At 39.4% G+C, this 12,499-nt stretch overlaps 2 protein-coding genes across 2 annotated transcripts; one reads left to right on the forward strand and one right to left on the reverse strand.

Moving 5' to 3' along the window:
* Positions 1-935: 935 nt before the first annotated feature.
* On the reverse strand, positions 936-3,647 carry LOC108888329 (60S ribosomal protein L36). Its single transcript, XM_018684289.2, has 4 exons — positions 3,516-3,647; positions 2,471-2,565; positions 1,432-1,566; positions 936-1,064 (listed from the first exon to the last, which is right to left on the reverse strand). Exons 2-4 carry the CDS (start codon positions 2,561-2,563, stop codon positions 975-977), a joined length of 318 nt encoding a protein of 105 aa, XP_018539805.1. The 5' UTR covers positions 2,564-2,565; positions 3,516-3,647; the 3' UTR covers positions 936-974.
* Positions 3,648-6,369: 2,722 nt separating this feature from the next.
* On the forward strand, positions 6,370-11,275 carry LOC108888327 (lamin-B2; the record flags this gene model as incomplete). The annotated part of the gene is made up of 5 exons (XM_018684287.2): positions 6,370-6,791; positions 9,278-9,414; positions 9,558-9,714; positions 10,597-10,722; positions 11,120-11,275. Coding segments are annotated over exons 1-5 (789 nt in total), but the record flags the coding sequence as incomplete, so codon positions are not given.
* Positions 11,276-12,499: the final 1,224 nt, after the last annotated feature.

The following is a 12,499-nucleotide window of genomic DNA, read 5'->3' on the forward strand; positions in this document are numbered from 1 at the left end:
CAGCACTTAGACACTGTGGCAGTCACCAGAAATACATTATTCAAGTGGATACTTGACAAGTCACTAATACCATGTGTTGGTATTGGCATGGAATCCATGTTTCATGTGAAAACTTTCTCTCTCTCTCTCTTTGCAGAGTTTAGATGATAGGTTTCTGGTCTGAGTCTGTGAATGTGACATTTTTGGCAGAGTAATTCTACATATAATGGCAGATTTACTCATATCCATTGTTACTGAATTGATTCAATTTGTAAGGGAACTGACTAGATTATCAAAATGTGCTTGTAAGAATTCATTACTGTTGAATTTTCTACAAAATTAACATGAGGCAAATTACCTTGATTTGACTCATTATGAACAGGCATGACGACTCACCAATCCCCTGCACCACCATGATCTTCTCACAGATTTAGGAGCTAGTTTTAGCATTAAAAAGCTTTGTGAATTACTCAAAAAACTAAGATGTGCTTTGAGGACTATCTCCTAGCTCAGCCAGTTAGGTGTTCTTTAAAACAGCACCTCCAAACACCATCAATGCTCAGCCGGTAAAAGATTTCACAGGGCAGACTCAGCTTCTCTTCATTTTAACATCATCCTTATAGCTCATGTAAATACGACACGAGGAAACCATGTTGATATAAAAATGATTATAGCCCAATAAGAAATGTCAAACATCATTGCAATCAGCATGCTTAAACAGCCTGCAATAAAACCTGAGGGAAACTTGCATAGCAACAGTGCCCATGTTGGTATTTGGGAGTATGCTTAATTATGATTTTTCCATGAAGGAAGCACAAGATCCTGAGCAACGCCGAGGCAGCTCTTCTTGGCAGTCAGAAATTCACATATGTGCTGGACATGGACCGTGGCAACCAGACCTGATTATTGCTAACAAATTAGAAAAAGCAAAGCAGAAAACATACAGACCATTAATCTGGATTTCGTAGTTAAGCAAACTTTTATTAAGTGACATATTAGTCCTTCTTGGCAGCAGCCTTTCTCATGGCAGCCAGTACGTTGCTCAGCTCCTCTCTCTTTCTCTTGGCTCGAATGTGAGTGCCAATCTGGGGAGGAAACACATCAACATTAGAACGATTCCCTTCAGCACCATGTAAACTCTGAGCTTTCTCTCTATAGAACTGTGGTGTCAGTGTAATGCATTATGTCCCTCATAAGGAGAGGTAACAAAATGAGGCTAAAGCATTAAGCATACTCAAAAACACTGCTGTAAATACAAAGGCAGAAATACACATGCACACTACAATAGATTTTAAACACTACATGTGGCTCTGTACACAGTTTACTTACTGAAAAAGCCATTTTTCTCTCCCATAGCTTTAATAAACAAAGCTACAGCAGCTGTTAAGCAGTATTTCAGGTTTCTACCAATGTTTACTTATAACTGCTCTGACAAAACAAATATAAACTCACCCTTTTCTTGATGAATTTGAGAGCTCTCTTGTCCTTAGACACCTTCAGCAGCTCCATGGCTCGCCTTTCATATGGTGCAAAACCACACACTTCACGGATAGTATCGCGAATAAACTTGCTGTGTTTGGTCAGACGCTGCATAGGAAAGACAAATATTACAAAGGTTTTGAACATGATCCATTTTATCCAAAATATTTGATTAGTTTACGTCAGCATCTTCAGTACCACATTTACAGCATGTCAATAACAACAGAAAATGCTAGTCTCATGACAATGTGATATAGATACACTGATGTTTTTGGATTACTTTGTGGTTTATTATTTATTTATTTAAAAATTAGAACTAGACTGGTGTTTAAACCACAATCTTATTTGTTCTTTCACCTCACATAGTTAACACTGCAACGCTCTAAACTTCAAAACTTTAAGATCAGTCTTGAGAACTACAACTTTAAATAAGTAAACTCCACAAACTGTAAATGCTACTGTTAACATTTAAAAGAAATATTTGCAACTGATCTAACAAGGAACACACTGCAGGCAGTCAGGTAGGTTTAGATCTTCAGTGCTGTGTAAGAGCAGTCAGTGTTGCTATACCATACCGCTAGAATTGTTTCCATCAACAAATCTCAAGAAAAGACAAAAACCAACAGTGTGTTAATCCAGTACTTTGACTTCCCTTCCCCATCAGTAGCAAACCCACTAGTTCCTACCCAAAACATAAATGAGAGACGACTATAGATGCACTGAAGCTTATCACTTCTATCAAGTGTGGCATTCACATACATCAGAGTTGTAGTACAAGACCTTATTTGAAATGAAGAATACCACAAGTGATGACTAATGAACTTCAGTTTCCCAAAGGATGATGTATTCCAATTGCACATGCACTATTTATTAGGTTTAGGTCTTGATAGTGGATTTGCTAGTAAAAAGAAAAACACAAATAGTACAAGTCTAATCCTTAAAAGCTTCAAGTGATTCACCAAGGTTGCTCTTAACTAGCTGTCACTGCAGTCACTCAACAGCAGATACTCACCCCACGCCGACGGCTGTGTTTTGGAGCAGCTACATTTTTGGTGACTGGATGGCCTTTGTTAAGGCCAACAGCCATAGGGTAGCGGATAGCCATGTCTGCAAAAGACCACACACACACACAAACATCAATCAATCAGCTGCTTGGCCAGATGCAAAGTGAGGATGCCACATCCCCTTTCAAGTTATCAGACACAGTCTGACTGTTAGGTGCAGCACCCAACAGCATCCCTTGAGCTCCATATTCCTCCTGGCGTATTGATGACTCTACGGTCAGTGGTAGCATTGCTTAAACTACACTGTAACTTCACGATACTGAAGAATACTACAAAGGAAATGCCGCTGTTGTTGTGCATTCCCTTCCAATTCAGGTATGGCACACTGGTCACGAGAAGCAATTACATTAGAACCTCGAATATGATAAACTCTAAATTGCTTCCTGCAAATGAAAGAGTCATAACAGGTAACTTGCAGCTACAGTCGTCGTGGTATTAAGGCACAATGCTGCGTAGCACTGACTACTAAGATACGTTTCCAAACATCATTCAGGTTGCTCTATTCGCAATACCAAAGCTGTGGTATGGTGTTGTGGCGGGTGGAAAGCATTCAAACCAGACAGGTAGAGGGCGAATTCATATACCGTTCATCTAAAACCGATTGCTGCCGACATGGTACAGTTTCCGAATGCGACTCCTACTATACGTTGGACAGAATGTCACGTTGGGGCGACTGGGGGGTCTGACTGAGAATGAACTGTCTAATATTAAAAAATTAAATGTGGTTTGTCGTTACATGGAATAACTCGCACAGAGTTTATGGGATATTTTGCTGCTGCAATTTGTTTAACGACCGTAACTAGAGATGCTGGTTAGTCACCAACGCGGCTACAAATTTTCATTTGTTTAGTAAGTTACTGTTTCACAATACTGGACATAAATGTTAAGTGAAGTCACTGGAAAGCGGCAATTCCGATATATCTAGAAAAAATAGAAGGATGGCGAAGATTATGCCTGAGATTCAGCAAATAGTTTTCAACACTACAATCTTACCTGCTGTCTGTGATGGCGGTCAAGCCGGAAGGACTGTTGAATGAGCAAATCAGGGTAATAGAGGGTTTGACCCGGAAGGCAACTCTTCAACAGTGCCCCTGCCGGGGTGGAAGAGGTACTGTTGGTTAACCAGAGCTCTAAGACGTCAGAGCACCGTCTGTATGATGCGCCTAGTGCATGGACGAGCAAATTTTATCAACGTATCCTCAAGGTGAACTGAGCCCTGAATCACAATTGACACTGTCCGAATCAGCTATTTATAGCATCTTAGAGCAACACCAGTAAGAGGTGTAGCTTATTTTGTCCCATTGTCAACTTGAGTAACAGAAAAAATCCTACAAAACTTGATAGTTAATGGCTCTTTCTTTTATTAATTTTTAATTCATGGAGTTAATGTATTTCTAAAAACTTTCTCGGACCCCTGAAAAGATTTTTATTTGCATGATGTCATCCCAATGTAAAGTCTACAGAGAGCAAAAGTGGGGCCAGAACTTCTGGGCTGTGTTAAAGAAGTAAGAAAACACCATGTAAAACCCACTAATCTTTGTAACTACACTAACAGCTAATAATCCAGCCTTAAAACAGAACCTTTTCTCAGCAACATTTGTTTCACACTAATATTGTGGTTTGTTTTGTTCAGTCTGTTTTTCAGCAGCTGTTACTGAGCACCATCTCACACAAACCCTAAACATTTGTCAAAATGTCAGAGATGAGCATAAAATATAAACTGTGATTATGAAAAAACTGTACAAGTTATAAAAAAATCTGAATACCAGCTTAATAGCAGGAATTATTCATTTCTAGCACAAATGTTGAAGTTGAAGTTCAAAGAGGCTGAAGCTTTACAGGATTCTCTCCATTCATTTGAATGGGGAACATTTTGCAGAACTTGAGTACTGTTTTTGTTTATCCACCATTGATGCTAATAAGTTCAGTAATTTTCTACCAGACTAGGAACCTGAGATGTACCATCCATATGTACATGCCATCTGCTTGGTCATTGTTAAACCCACAAGCTTGTACCTCAAGAGATTAAAGCTTCTTGAACTTATCCCTCTATATGTCTAAGTGACACCAAACTTTGCACAGCACAATAAAATAGCTAATGAGAGCAATAATAAGTTGATTTTTGTGTATTTGCATAGAAATACATATCTAGTATTTAGATTATATGTAATTTTATAGTCAATACGTTTTTGGATAGAATTTATCTTGGATGTTACGGCCTAACTGTGGGAGTTAAAATCATATAGTCCAAACTGCACAGTTTGTATTTGGACAGTTATACGTTTCCTGCTTTTCAGGCTCTGTGGTTCAGCACATTCCATTTGAAAAACAACAATGGATACTACATTAAAGTGCAATTTTCCAGCTTTAATGTGTGTAGGTTTATGTCAATATAGAAAAAACTATGTGAGAGATATGCTCTTTTTAAGACATAGTGCTCAAAGTTTAGGAATTTAAAAGGAATTGGACAGATACACATGAAGTCAAACAAAATCATATTTAATATTTTGTGGAAAGTTCTTTGCAGTCAGTGACTGCCTTACGTCTTTGACCCACAAACAACCAAACACCATGTATTCTCCCTGATAGTGCTCTCTCAGGCCTTCACTGCAGCCTTCTCTAACCCTTTCTTGTTCTGGGCTTTTCCTGCCTTTAACCTGGTCTTCAGCATGTGGAATGACACGTACATCAGTTGTGCTGGTCAACGCATGGCCATGTGCACTGCACGAATAAGTAAGACATAATTGCAGGGTGGTGGACATGATGTATAGAGTGGTGCAGGGATGACGTAATTTTATAGGCCAGCCCAGAAATTAGCATCACCCTCGTTCCCTGCATGGTAACATGACTTCACTGTCACCACCACTTAGCCTCCAACTTGTAATTTAATTCAGTGTGCTTGCCTCCTCTATAAAAGCCTTTCCTCTCTAGTTAGTAGTAATTTAACTGCGAGTATAAACACAGCAAGGCTATGATGGTGGACTGGTGAGTAGTTTGGTTTTCATGTGCAGTGTTATGATGTTGACAACTTCTGTAGTCTCATTTATCCATTTGTTAGCAACTGCCTTTTTTAAGACACATAAATGCTTTAAAAATCATAGTGTGATATTTTTGGACATATTTAATGTTGTAGAGCAAAATGTGAAAATGTCTAAAGCTTGTGTTAACCACAGACCTTATTTCAGGCATCTAAACAAAAAGCCATTTAAAAAAAACCAGACTTTGGGACAAAGGAACTGTAAGTGCTAAAATGCTAACTTATTTCCAGGTTTTAGGACTCATTCCTGCACCCATTGCACATGTTGCATTACCTCCAATGTCCACTTTGTAGCCCTAGAAAACACACCAAACATGCATTTTGTTACTCTGTATCAACTGAGGACCAGACCATGAAAATTTCATGTAAATTAAATGATGAATTGTCACACAAGGCTTACTTCCCATTACTAGAAGGTGGCACTATGACTATGAGTGAAGTTTGGGGCAGATTGGACAATGTTTATTTGAGTTATAACATTCGATGATGACTCACAATCTTCACAACAAAGTATTAATGTGGTCTTGATGCTTGTCTGACCACATTTGAGGTGGGAGTGTGTTATAGGGAGTGTGTTTTAGCCCAAAATAAAAGAAGTTGATATGCTTTCAATAACCTTATACTGTTTACATTTGCACAGGAAATTACATTTCATTCAGATTACCTCAAAGGGTGAGATGTTGCCACATCCATCTGAGAAATGGGTGATGGCCCAAAGTTTTTCACTGTTCAGTTCACTCCTTTCCTTCCCATTCTCCCATCATCCATTGCGAGACCGGAAGCGTTCTCTGCTTTTGGCGCGGTCTTGATAGCGGCGTCGGCCATCTTGGAATCACATCACCGTGTCAGGCAACTGTCTAAGGCATTGTACTATCACACGACTCATTGATAGTATCGTTAAGAAAGAAGATAATCTGATTCTGTGTTTGTGGTTTTTTTTTTACTAAAATAGCCGTAACGTTTGTTTTCTGTTGCTCACTTAGTGGTGAAGCAAACTCCGGATTATCGAAAGAACCGTTATGGCGACTGTTACTCCAAGCCGTGAAGCTGGCCGGTCGGCGGCCTCTACACCTCTTTCCCCAACCCGGATCTCTCGCTTACAAGAGAAACAAGATTTGCAGCACCTGAACGATAGGCTGGCCGTTTATATCGACCGTGTCCGGTCTTTGGAATTGGAGAACGACCGGTTGATGGTCAAAGTGTCCGAGAAAGAGGAGGTGACTACCAGAGAGGTGAGTCTAACTAAAATAGTTAAACTCCAGGTTGAATCGTTTGCATTCATCTTCATGTCGCCTTGCAGTAGTCTGAACACTTGGCACAGCCTAAGCGTTAACTTACACTGAATCCATCTACACACGTGTTGTTTAGGACTGATAGGTGTGATTATCAGCACACGTTAGTTATCGTTAATTAAAGGCGGCAACTAGCCATAAAACGGGTAAGCTGACAAATGATTTGCCCGATTACAACCAGTGTTCACAGCCTAATGCTCTAACTTATCAGCACAGACATTATGTGACATCCGCTTAACAACTTTTTAACCGATAATAGTATGTACACATTTCCTATCTGTATTCAGATATAAACGGGAGTGTGTGTGTGTGTGTGTGTGTGTGTGTGTGGGGTGGGGTTGGGGGTGCCGAATGCGCGCCAATCTATAAATATTACTCATATTTTTTTCATTGTGTACTTCACCAAACGCCATAAGCGACATTATTTTGAAGCATTACAGGATGTTTCAGCAACTTAAAGCTTCTTGTTATTTTAGTTTGTGGTATTTGTTACTGGCTCTCAATTCTCAAAACTGTTACTCAGATCAGCAAAACCGGTCTTTGAAAAGAAAACGTGATGCTGAAACTGTAGGTCTTCTTTTTAGTGAACACGCTTGCTTCTCATTCTGGAAAATTTCATTTGACTATTAAACCAAGGGATCATACTGATGTTTCAACAATCTGCATGTTCCCATCTAAAATCAAAATAGTATCAATACTCTTTCCTTATGCATATAACATAGTGAGCCACTGTATGGTGTAGGCAACATTATTCAGAAATGTCAGACAGCAATCACTGTTGCGGTTGAGTTATCTAATGACATTAATATTTAGCTGTACAATAAATCCTGAGAATTCACTGCCTAATTTGTTGTGCTTGATAATGTACTTTGTATAAGGAGCTCTTGACTCAAATCAAGTGAAACTACATCTTAAGGATGTCCCCTGTCTGTGCAATCCATGCAGTGCAGTTCTGAATGTGTTCAACAGTTGTTCTGCTAACCTTTGTCAAACACTGAAGACACAACCGCTCAGCTGAGCATGTGTGGATGGGAATGATACAGATAGGCCTGTTTGTCTGTCGTCATGCTTGCGTTTTTTAGGTGGAGGGCTAGTGACTGTAGAATGTACATGCATAGTGAGACACAACTTGTTAAGCAAAACTATTTTTATTAAAATTAAAAAATTAAAGCAAAAAGTAGCCAACTGGACTTAAATGAGTAGATGGCTGTTTAGCTGGTAGCAGATGCTTATGTGGAGCAAATGTGGCTCACTGGGCAGAATCTGCTTAAATGGCTTTATACAGTATAATTAATTTATTGTTAAATTATTAGGGGTGTAACGATCCATTGATCTACATTGATACACCAATTCAATAATCAATGATGCCATAGCATCGATCCACAGGCTACTGTGGGCTACTGTGTAGCCAACAAAAATAACAAAAGCCCTGAACCTTTTCTCTGTGCAAGTCACTACCTATATCAACTTACTTTCAGCTCCCTTTTCTGTAGAACTTAACTGTGTCTAAGCTGAAATTGTGTTCATTAACCCTGGATTAACAGTGCCTCAACTGAACAGTCAAACTAGGGATGGGCATGAATAATTGATTAATTGACTCAGTAAACATAGTCGACATCTGTTTTTAAGAATTGACTAATGTTTATTTGACTCATTTTTAATTGGATGCAGGTGGGAGGAAGGATGCGTTACCAATGCTCATAGTTCTGTTAGACTTATTGTTTTATTAATGTTATTTAGTTACTGTTTTATGTTCAAAATCTGTTTAATAAGGACCTGTGGGCTATTAACCGAGCTGCTGCAAACATTGGCTTACGTTGTTTCTAGATGCTTAGCTTGTTTTTAGGTTAAGATTTCTTCAGTGTTCATTGTTCAGGAGGTTTTTACTGGGATCTGAATTATCCACAGTGGCCTCATTGAATAACACAGTTTCATTTTCATAAAAATCAGTTTCTCTGCGATGCAGACACAGGGCGTTGAGAGCGGGTGTTAGCTCAGCTTGTTTCTCTGATTACTGAAGAGCCAGACGTCCGATGACAGAAATCCTTCATCTGGTTTCTGTATTATGCTATGTTCTACTGTCGCTATTCTCTAAACCCACCCTCCCCCCACTATATAAGTAAAAATTGACTTGGCTAGTTGCTTTTTGTGATATGATTGAATAGAAGTGATTGTGTTAATTCAGCAGATGATACTGTCTCACATCTATCGCTGGCTTCTGAATCAAATCAAAGTCGTATCGTAGCAGACTTTGTGATATCAGCAAACAATGAATTGTTGATTACCGAATCAATATAATACATGATGATGAAACTTGTGATTTACACCCCTATAAATTAGAATTGAAATTCTGTGAAATTCAAATTTTCCTTTCTTTCACACATAATACCCATTTAGTATTGACTTTTTTGTGTACTTCTCTGTAGGTAACAGGCCTAAAGGCTCTGTATGAGGCAGAGTTAGCTGATGCTCGACGGGTTTTGGATGAAACTGCTAAAGAGCGAGCCAGGCTCCAGATAGACCTTGGCAAGGCTCAGGCTGAGCTCGAAGAGGCCAGACGCAGGTAATATGAAACAGTAGACCTAATTATCACTCAGGTCACACTGTTTGGGACCAGGTAAGCATTTGGAAACAGCGTCACTAGTTAGGGTCAGTGGCCATTTGGAGACAATAACTGTCTTCTTTCTCTGTGTCCTTATGTTTCAGTGCAAAGAAGAAGGATAGTGACCTTGCTGCAGCAGTGTCCAGGGCCAGTGGTTTGGAAGGCCAGTTGAACAAGAGTGAAGCAGCTCTTGCTACTGCTCTAAGCCAGAATGCTGCTCTGACTTCTGAGTTGGCTGATGTCAAGAGCCTGCTGGCTAAGGTGCGTACTGCAGGGTTCCCTGTTAGAGAGAAAAAAGAAGGCAAAAACCAGCAATGGAGGGTTAAGTAGTCTGCAGAAACACTGAGTGTGTTTTTACTGATAGACACAGCTTCAATACCTTTTAAAGAGCTTAAAACCTAATCAACCAACTCCATGTATCTTGTACATAGTTTAGTTCACACCAGGAATTTTCTTACCATGTGGCAGCAGTGTTCACCACTGACCCACTCAGGGAAGCTGATCTGCACAAGCAGAGAGAAAGAAGAGAAAAAGAAAGAGAAGAGATAAAGGTAGTTTTAACTAGGTAACATTAATTAGTATTACTGATTGATATTCACTCTACACATACAGACAAATACCAACTGTTAAAAAATCCATGAAATTTTTCTTAGCCATGGACTGCTGGTGCTCTGTACCTGACATTCACCTGCCATATAGGCTACACCCACCTCAGGTGAATTGTCGCTTTGAACATCCAAATCTGAGTCGACTGGAAAAAGTCTGGTACAGCCCAAGGTCTGACTCATTTAGACATTTACATTCATACATACAGCTCAGCCAGGTGATGTGTAGAAAAGTTCAGGTTTGTAGTGCACGTGTGAAAGAAGGTAAAGGTTATTACACCTATCATAGGAAAGCAGTACATCTTTTCATCAGTTCAGGATCAGCAGACTGAAATGATCAACATTCATTCCACTGCATAATTTCTCACTTACTGAGAGGACTCCAGATGTAAGAAGGTACCTGCTTAATAAGAGGGTAGACTGACTGACCTATACGTTTTTTCAGCTTTTCTACCACAACCTCCTCAGAGTTAGTCAATTAAACTTATTCTGGAGTATCCATGTGCTAATACTTCTTATGGTGTCATTTGGTGTTTAGGCCGAGGACAGCCATGCTGTTGCTAAGCGCCAGCTGGAGGCGGAGACACTGATGCGTGTAGACTTGGAGAACCGCTGTCAATCACTGAGTGAAGAGCTGGAGTTCAGGAAGAGCATGTTTGAAGAGGTAAGGGGTGTTTGATTTGTTAAAGGCAATGACATGCATAAGAGTGTCACAAAGCTATCAACTAATTTACTGTTTATATCTCTTGTTGCTCATGTAGAAAATAATGACAAATTCTCATTTCAAATTACCAGAGTTCAGTGGAAACTGCTTATTTGTCGGACTTACAAATGATTAAACAGTTATTAGACTTGTCATAAATAGATAAAAGAAGTTGAAAACATTAAATAACTAATTAACTTTTTAACAAACATTTCCATCCTTCAGGTCAAAATTTTGTTTTCTGCAATAAGCCAGTATCCCAAAGCAGAAAGACTGTGTTAATAGATCAAACCTGTGAAATTTCTCTGGCATTAAGAATTTTTCCAAGTTGCAGTCCCATCTTTCTCTTTGTGTTCAGGAAGTACGTGAGTCCCGGCGTCGACAGGAGCAGAGAATAGTGGAGGTAGACTCTGGAGTCAGACAGGACTATGAGTTCAAACTGGCACAAGCTTTACAGGTATGTTGGGGGGATCAATTTACAGTAGCCATCATTTCTGGTGTTGTCATGTGTGTGGTAGGGCTAGGTGATAGGAACCGTATTTATAAATGTATAGGATATCAGTGAAAAAGAAAGCAGATATGGCATTGATACAGCTGTATGAAAAATGTGGGCATCCATGATCATATTTTGTGCTAATGTGGAAGTTTCAATAAAATAAAGTGGAATACTGAAACATGGGAAAAGCAAACTTCCAGTGCAGTGAATTTACCATCATTTGTGCAAAGCATTACCTCAAGACAGATCTAAAATTCAAGAACACCTTTGCCATCCGTGGAGGGAAATTTATGGCATTCACTGCTCTGCATATGTGATTGGCCGCTGTCAAGGCAAAAGTTTGGGCAAGCTTGGGGAAGTTCTATATTTTGAAAGTGAAGTGAAAAGAAATAAATACAATCCCTGCAGCTGACAGACGTAAAATGTAAATGCACTGTTGCTTTTTGTTTAAACTTAAGAAATAGGAAAAAAGTAATCATAGCATTTGCAAAAGTATGGGCATCTGACTAAGTCAGGACTTACTTAACGCCCTCTTGGCGGATATTAAGCAGATGTTGTACTGGACCATTGTGGTGAAGAGAGAGCTGCAAAGCATTTGATTTAGAATGATATTGCAGCTGTAATAACTTTCTATGCAGGTGGCTGAGTTCAGCCGTAGCTCCGACATCTGGAGGAAGCTCGGAGTAGAGCCACTGCTCCTCTATGTGATTAGGTCGCAGATGAATTTTCCTTCTAATAACTCCTCCATGTAAAACCTGTTTGTGCAAGTAATGTTGCACCACCACTCCTGCGCTTAAACCTTCCTGCAGGTCCTTGACAGTCATATACAGTTCCCCATAACTTTTCAGACAGTGGATTTTTCAAGCTGAAATGTGCATAATGTTGATGCCCTTGTGAGCAGTGCAGATTTTTGTTTTGTTTTTGTTTTTATTCATTTTATTTGACTGTTTGGCACTTAAAACTTTAAAAACAGTGTAGATTTATTTACCAAGGAAGGGCCATTTTGCCCTTTGCCCCCACTCATTCCAGATTTTAGTTTGTAAATTTGGTGTGCTGAAGTGTGCACTGTCATGTCACAGTACTCCAAATGTAGCCACAGCCATCTTATTGCACTTTCACATTACCACAAAATCTGTTTGGCAGGGCTGTGAAAACACATTCAGTCACATCAAATGTGAGAACAACTCATATGACAAGTCTTAAGATGTTAGAGAAAAGTAGTACTTAATATTAACTTCTCTA

The sequence above is a fragment of the Lates calcarifer genome, unplaced genomic scaffold (assembly GCF_001640805.2).
Source record: "Lates calcarifer isolate ASB-BC8 unplaced genomic scaffold, TLL_Latcal_v3 _unitig_1329_quiver_1124, whole genome shotgun sequence".
In the NCBI taxonomy this organism is placed as follows: Eukaryota; Metazoa; Chordata; class Actinopteri; family Centropomidae; genus Lates; species Lates calcarifer.